At 40.8% G+C, this 8,242-nt stretch overlaps 1 protein-coding gene across 2 annotated transcripts in view; it reads right to left on the bottom strand.

Annotated features, from left to right (window-relative positions):
- Positions 1-350: 350 nt before the first annotated feature.
- AQP9 (aquaporin 9) overlaps positions 351-8,242 on the bottom strand; it is a 26,770-nt gene continuing 18,878 nt past the window's right edge. For both annotated transcript variants that reach the window (XM_015872734.3, XM_032446799.2), the window contains 2 exons: positions 7,031-7,248; positions 351-3,852 (listed from right to left, as the gene is read on the bottom strand). In XM_015872734.3, coding sequence (XP_015728220.2) covers positions 3,693-3,852; positions 7,031-7,248 — 378 coding nt within the window. In that variant the 3' untranslated portion in view covers positions 351-3,692. The remainder of the gene's footprint in view (positions 3,853-7,030; positions 7,249-8,242) is intronic.

Raw genomic sequence — 8,242 nt, 5'->3', positions numbered from 1 at the left:
GCTATGGCAGAAGGCATCCCCAGGCATGCTGCAGGCAGGAATGGGAGGAGGTCCAGAGGCAAGGGGCCTGGCCTTCTCATCACTGCGCGGGTAACTTCTGGCCCCAAAGTGGCCATTACACATTTGTGAGCATTTCTGTGCTTTGGCACTGCTTCTCACCCACAAAATCTGCCACAGGGGGTCTGTGCTCTGGGAATGCAGCTTGTTAGTCAATGGGTTCCTGCAGCACGAGACTGTAAAACATTGCAGGTCGTAACAGGCAGCTATTTCTTTCTTAATTTGTCCTTGGGTGCTAGAAGGGAGGGCTGTTTTACTTTACTTTGTTTTAATAAAAATAGTACTGAAATGCATTTATTAGGGATTGACTGTATTTATTTTGAACAACAACACATTCATCCAAATCCACAGTCAAAACTACAAGAAAATAGGTTCTGCAATACTCTGAGCTTGATTCTCCCAACACCTACATTGCCTCCCATTGTGAGTAATTCCGCAAGTTTCTATGAAAAAGCATGCGTTAGCCAACCTTTAACCCAGTGCTATTTGCAAGATCACTCTCTAAGTTATTTCAGTACTAAGTTTAGCTCTAGAGAATAAACATATTGCCCCCAAAAGAACAAACAAAAACTGAAAGTTGAGCAGTGCACTGAATTTCTTTCAACATTAACATGGACAAGCCTGATCACTATTAATTCATTAACCGGGATACATTACAGCTGGAAAATGTTTCTTGTTGCCAACTCTATTATAATTCAGTAAGACTGCACTACTGAATATCAGTTGATATTAAAAAATTTCATAGTTTATGCAAGTCAGTATTCCTTGTTTTGCACAAAAGCGATCTTTATATCTGCGGAAGCTTAGAGCATGAGATGATAATTCTTGTTCCCGTTTTATTATGAAGATGCTCAGGTCACAGGTCTGTAGTTAAGACTCAGCTGAGTTTTGTTCCTGAAGCAGGAATTCGTTTGCACTGTTAAAAATGAAAACTGTTGCATCTGAGGTAGGTGTGACGTGGTAGATGGGTACCTCCGTCCTGAATAAGACTCTGGCTTTTGTGATAACAGTGCATATTGCAGTACTGGTACCCAGAGAATTTTTGAACTCATTCTGTGATCAAGTTTAAAAATGAGTTTCTTAAGCAAACAGAGAATTGACAGCACTGAGTTGAGAGCCTGTTTTAGAATACTGCTGGGCTGTCAGACCAGTGTGTCACTGCTATAACTTGCATGTTGATGATTTTAGAAAAGTAGATGTAATTTATATAGCCATTCATAGCATAGGAATGATATAAGTAGGATAAACAAGATTTCATGCTGATTTACGGGCAGAACCACTCCTAATCAGAAGGATTTTGAGAAAATTATGAGACTGTCATATACCTTGAACAACAGGCATGCAGCAAATGTGGGCTGGTCACTTGGTACGTTGTACAAATTGTCCCTTACTCATTCCTCACCTGTGTTCTTCTTTTTCCCTTTTTTCTATGCTGTATTAAAAGATGCAATACTGCAAGGCATATAAAACCTACTGACTAAGCAAAATTCTAGCAGAGTAAATGATTAAACCTGTCTGTTGCCATTTTGGATAAAAACCAGTGTAGACAGTTTATTTGGGTAATTATCCATTTGTCTGTTTTCTTGCACAGATGTTTAATGTAAGCTGTTGGCATTAGTGGAAGAGCAACTGTCTTTCAGATCTGAGGGCAGCCCTCAGGCTGTTCCTACCTTTTGCACACTCTGCTCAGACACAGATGGCCAGCAGTCACCCAGACTGCTGCTGTCAGACACCACCAAGAAGCAAGGGACGGCCTGCTGCAAGGAGGAGGAAAAGGTGCTTCTGTTTCCACTGGAACAGACCTGAATCACTTTTACACAGCATCTGGCTTTATGTAATGCAGTGTATACAGGACAGATGCACTTGCTTGCCTATGCTGTCAGTGTAAGTTCTGTAGTTAAGAATAATTTCCACACTTTACTCTTCATTCTCCTGTATTTTGCCTTGTTTCTGATAGGTGGAGGGCCGACTCTCTGAAACTTCCCCTTTTGTTATTGTGGCTTTGCAAATAAATAGCCAATGTTTTGATGCACATGGGATCGTATGACTTCAGAGTTGTGGCAAGTAAAGCTTTGTTTGACCTGCTAATTCTATACTTCTGCTGCCATTAATTTGGTGTGGTGTATCAGAGAACATAAAGACATACAGTGACACAAGCCTGGCCTGTCCAAATGCTGATGCTGATATTTTTCCAAATCACTTCTGCAGATACCACACTGATGTGCACAGGCTGTTACGGAGCATATGAAAGATTCCTTCAGGAATGAAATGAGAAAATAAGAGTGGAATTCCAGGGAGCAGACCTGTGGAAACCCAAAGGGAATAGGGCCCTAATGAGAACAGGTACCCTGGAGCTTTGCCTTGAGAAAATAGTTCAGGAGCATTTCCAAATTGGATATCTACCTACCCATGACCACCACCAACTTTGTGCATGTATAAATGTACGTATGCTACTAGAAAGGAAGTTAGAATGTGTTGGATACATTAAATTCACAATGATTAAGCAGAAATAACTTCATTTTTAGACTTGACCCTAATCCTGACATGGACTGCTTCCTAAATACTTAGCTGGTTCGATGTCCAACTTCTTATGTTTAGCCAAACAGAACCCATGCTTCACAATTCTGAAGTGGAGTTGACCTTCCATGGGGAATTCAGATCCAGGAGTAGGTCTGAGACCAGTTTCTAACTGTGATTACTGCTACCAAAATAAAAATTATTCCTACTAAACCGATGAAACACCTTCATTTACATCAGCAGCAGAAGACCTCTTTGAATTTTAGACACACATAGGCCTTGTGCTAACCCCTGTGTAAGTATAAACCCCTATTGCTGGCCCATCTCCACAGGAATGAAATTTATCAAGAAAGTATAGCAGGAGAGGTTCAGATTAATATTCTAGATTAGGTTTTCAATGTTGAGTAACATAAAGGTCAAGTAAACAGTAAAAATAACAATGTTATTGCTACAAAGAACCTGTGCAAAAATATGGCTTTGCCTTTTTAGTGTTGATCCCATAACAGTTTTTCAGCTTTTGTGTTGATATTCTGAATTATCAAGCTGATTCACTGATGAGCTGTTTCTTCACTGTTCAACCAGTGGCTGCATAATAATTTAGTAAGTTATTTAAATCTACTCACTTGATGTTTAGGCAGTTCAGATCTTTTTTTCTTTCCAGACAAGCCATTCTTAAGTAATGGCTATAAGAAGTGAGATGTGCTCTTAGATATTAATCCAGCACTCAACCAATTAACTACCTTTGGAAGCAGTTTCATAACAATCTCATCTATTTTCAGTTAATTAGGCAACATGATTAAGATCATCCGTGTTGAATTAACAGTGCAGTGTATCATCTCCTTACAATTTCATGTAGGAGATAACTTGCTCTGAAAGCTGTATGAAAATAACAACATTTCATGCCTCCCTCCAGTAATTTTGTTCCCTAATTTGAGTGTGGTCAGCCCTATGTTTCAAGGACAGAGGAGGTCAGTTTTGAACTTGCTTTCTATATAGTTTTTTTCTGCTTTGAAGTGTGAATTTCTAATGGAGACACGTGGGTTTTACAAAATGGTCCAAAGAATCATTTGCATTAAAAACAATACAACAAAAACAGAAAGAAAATTCTTAATTTCTTACTACATGTTCGTTAGTTCATATTTATCATATACATCGTTTTCTTCTCCTTGCTGATTATCTGAGTGATGAATTTCAATAAAAATTATATAGGTAAGAGCTCCAAGTACTCCTCCCAGCATAGGTGCAACTATAGGGACCCACCACCAATTATTTCCAGCCCTGTAAGAAATAAACAAGAGTTATTGTTATTTGTTACTCTAGTTGATGCCCGACCTTTTATTTGGCAGTGAAGAAACACAGTGGTACAGCACTCACTGTGTTGTAGGCATTTCCATTTTGTCTCATATGGCTTTAAATGGATGACTGTTTGTCCTGCTCATACTGTGGTTGAAATGTTAAGTAATAACCTCCAGGCACGTTGATCTAAGTACTGCATTTGCACTCTAAAAAATAAGGCTTCTTTACTGCGTATCTGTTTGGGGGGCAGGAGATAATTTCTTACTGGTAGAAAATGGGCTTCCCTGACTTGCAGGGAAATGAACTGGGGACTTATTTATTGCACTGTGATCTTGAATGATGCTGTTGTTGTCGGATGCTCATGAATGGTTTTTCAGGAGAGATTAATGCAAATATGTATCTCAGAAATTGCATGGAGATCTGCAAGTTCAGGTCTGCAACAGTAGGTGTATATATATATATATATATATATATATATATATATATGGTGTTATATGGAGGTAAACAAGCATTCACAAGTTTGAAACACACAAAAATCAATTTTCTTTAAAATTGCTGTGTTAGTTAAAAAAAAAAAAAAAGTCCTGCAGAATTCCTGTGGATTCAATTAAGTGCTTATATTCACTTTGCACAGCTACTAAGATTTAATTTAAATGTGTGGATTTCAGAGCACCTTTTAAGGAAGAAGTCCATTAAAGGTACAAAGCCAGGAAATAACAACCTCTTCCTTCTGTCCCCAAGTACCTTGTGTAACTGCTCTCCCTTTCCTGTAGGCTCACATTTGGGCAGTACCTTGCTGAGTACCTTTTGGGGCAGAGTTCTGAACCATGCTGGTGTGTGAGGGAAGAACAAAGGGACAAGTTCATCTGTGAGAGGAGCTCTGCAGAAGCCTCCCAGGGGCATCCTTAAGCTGTACAGATGATTATTCAGCACCCAGCTGTATAGATTTATGCTGAAGTGAACTTGTGTTCGAGTCACAAGAACAGAACGGTGCTAATCTTACAGTGCCCTATTGATGACACTGTTATTCCTTGCTCAAAAAATGCTGTGTGCATGTTTGCCTTTGGAATTACTAAAATTTTGCCCTGAGGTTATAGAGTAACTTGTGATTGTTCTGCTGAGTTTACAGATGGGATTGGTATTCAGTCATGAACATTTAAGTCCCTGAATTTCTGGAACAAGCTTGGACTCAGGTCTCATTGGATTAACCAACAGAACACAGCCTGCATCAGGTGCTGGTGTGCATTCCTGTGCGTGCACCCATGTGCGTGTGGGCATGTCAGGAAGGTTTTTCCTGGCTGGTTTCTCTCGGGGCCCATCCTATGGCCCGAGGTGCCCCGCAGGCTCCTGCCTGACCCGCAGCTGGCCTGCACAGCAGCAGCTGCCAGCTGCTTCATGGCCCTCTGAGCGTGAGTGCAAAGCCTCTGCTGGGTGATGCCAAGGCTGGAACGCGATCAGGGCACGGCAGAATTACGAGTTACTATGGCCCTTTTGCAACAAGCACAGACAGCTTCACAGCAGTAAACTGAGTTCCATTGTAACTCAGCGTGCAGCCTGGCTGCCAAGTCAGCAGGAGCACATCCAGCTCCGGCTTTGTCACCAGGTGTTTTTCTCTGCCGCTGGCACTGATGCCCTCCAGTCTGCTCGCCGTGCCCTGCCAGCAGAGCAGGGTCGAGGGGCGGCGTGTGCTGAACCCTGCAACGCCTCGGGGACCCTCAGCCCGCTACGGCCCTGCAGGCACGACCCGCATCGCCGGGATGGAGCAGCGGCTGCGGCGGCCGCGAGGTGTCAGCGTTCCCGCACGCTGCTGCGGGCCCGGCACCTGCCACGCTGTGCGATGTATTATATTAGTATTATAGTTTTATAGTATTATATGTTATAGCAGTAGCGTTAGAAGTGAAGGCAGGGAGGAAGAATCTTTCAGTTTCGACTTCCCAGACTGCTGTTTATCCTGACACTGACCTTATGTTTTTATGCTCCCATGCTTAGATTCTTTAGTACGGTCTTTACAGTTGGGGGTGCATTTCCCCTCTATATGAAAGCACATGCTGGTACAGGCATAGAGATTTTGTGGATTTTTTTAAATGCCGTTAATTGTTGAGTTGTGTGATGTTACTTTGGGGCAGGAGGGAAGTTTGCAGCTATTCTATGCATAGATTGCAGCACCATCAGGATTCCAGGCTCTCAGCAATGTGATAGCAAACTTAGGTAAAATATTATAGATTCTGGCGCATAACACTGTAAATTAAAGTGATGGTGAGCAACTGCAAGAGGTATCAAGGAGGAGAGTCCTTTGTTATGTTCTCCTCTTCCAAGGCTATACTATACTGAAGCTATACTAATAATACAGATTACATGTACTTTCTGAAGTAACTAAAACAAAATCTCTGCTCACTGGAGCTCTGTAGCAGTCTGTGGATTCATAGTTGTAAATAAATGGGAAAAAGAAAACCATACAAAAATAAACCAGAAGATCCAAATCCTGATGACAGGATACTTTCACTTAGATATCCCAGAGTGGCTTTTACACTGGATATGTGTAAACTGTGGATTTGATGTGCAACTAATTAGCTGTGCATTTGGCCAGCCAAGAGCGTGTGCGTGCGCACACACATGCACAGGGATTTGTGAGTGTGCTCTGAAATGTGGGAAAATGAGGGGAGCTTTCTTCCATTCGCTCCTTTGCTCCCAGGCAGGAAGTCAGGCTTTTAGATTGTTGTATATTTCTGCAATAACTCACTAGTAATAACAGACTAATTCAATCTGATCTGCCTGTTTTTTACAACACCCAATATATATTCCCACCTAAATCTCTCGTGATTTCCCTTTTTCACTGAAAGCTGCAGTCCAACAGAAGTAAAACATTTATTTTATATTTTCAGTGACCTGTAGGAATCTCCAGTATTTGGGGAAGGGCCTGCTTGGAACAATGATTGATATTAGAGATAATGTGTGTTTGATTTGCCCTAGGAGCAGGAAATACTTTTTAAAGCCCAGTACCTAGAGCATGTCTGACAAAGTGCATGAGTAGCTTCTGGTATGCAAAGAATTACCTATATGTATATAAAGTATGACTTGGTACCATGTTGGATCAGGATCTTTGTTTCCTAGGAAGCAATTTTAACCAAAAGCATTTCACTTCATATCCAGGCTTACTTACGTGAATACTTCCATTCCCCATCCTGCAATGGCTGTGAAGAGCCTGGGGCCGAGGTCCCTGGCTGGATTCATGGCACAGCCACTGTTCATTCCCAAGGAGCAAGTAAGAACGATTACAAGAAGTCCTACTACAACTGGCTCCAGGCCCTTTGGTACTCTGTTATTTCTGGTATCAAAAATAGCGAATATAACTAGAAGAAGAACAGCTGTTGACATCACCTGGCCAATGAAAAGAAAAGAATATTGATTAAATATGTGCCGGTTCCTTCTAATAATGAAAAGAAAGGCCACAACATCTCTGCAGCTTGCGGTAGCTTAAAGCTGGTATTTAGGTTTATCCCACTGTACAGAGTAGTAAAACTTGGATCCCAGTGCTTCTCCAGTTCACAGTAATGAGAAGTTTAGATATCTGTGCTGAAAGGACAGGACAAGAAATGTGTGGAGGACTTAGCAAAAATTCTGCAACAACCTGCTTTGGGAAGAAAAGACGATTTAAAAGGTATTTACTGTCTGAGGTCTGATGGTTTGCCTCCATCTTTTTTCCATTCAGTTTAACAGTTCAACTTAGTTAATGTTTTTAAGCAAATTTTGCAGTTCTGCTATGCCAGTACAATCACTTCAATTGATATCAAAGTGTTTTGTGTGACAGTGTAGTCTGATGATATATCAGACTGAATATTCACCTTTTTTTATATTGCATAACATAAGGAAAAAGTGAAGTCAGTGTGAAAACAGAGCAGCTAAAAACATATCTAAATTAAGACTGCATGTATAACAGTACAACTGTATGTGTAAATGTAGTGTGATCTCAGTAGAAAATGCATTAGTAGAAAGACCTTATTAAAAGAAAAATCTGTTGGTCAATCCAAAACAGAGTTCAGGATTTATCGCACAATTTCAAAATGCTGGATTTTTTGTGTGAGTGTTGGGTTTATATATAAATATATATATTTAAGCCAGGTTTTGCAGTCATCGTGCCCTGTACGTAAGGAATTCCTGTGTTCCAGCAATTCCTAGTTTGACTTAACTCACACACTGTTTGTTTTCTGTGTGCCTGAAGAAGGCAGGTGAATTGATAGGAGTAGTTAGAAGTTATGAAGCTTCATTTTTCACTCTTGGCTAAGTAGGATTAAAGGATACAGATTGGATGTGGAGGGGAGAATTTTTTTATATTCTCCCAGTCCTTTGAAAGATAACAAATCTGTGTGCAAAG

The sequence above is a fragment of the Coturnix japonica genome, chromosome 14 (assembly GCF_054131305.1).
Source record: "Coturnix japonica strain WE chromosome 14, WE-NBRP24, whole genome shotgun sequence".
Classification (NCBI taxonomy): domain Eukaryota; kingdom Metazoa; phylum Chordata; class Aves; order Galliformes; family Phasianidae; genus Coturnix; species Coturnix japonica.
This window is presented reverse-complemented; position numbering and strand designations above follow the sequence as displayed.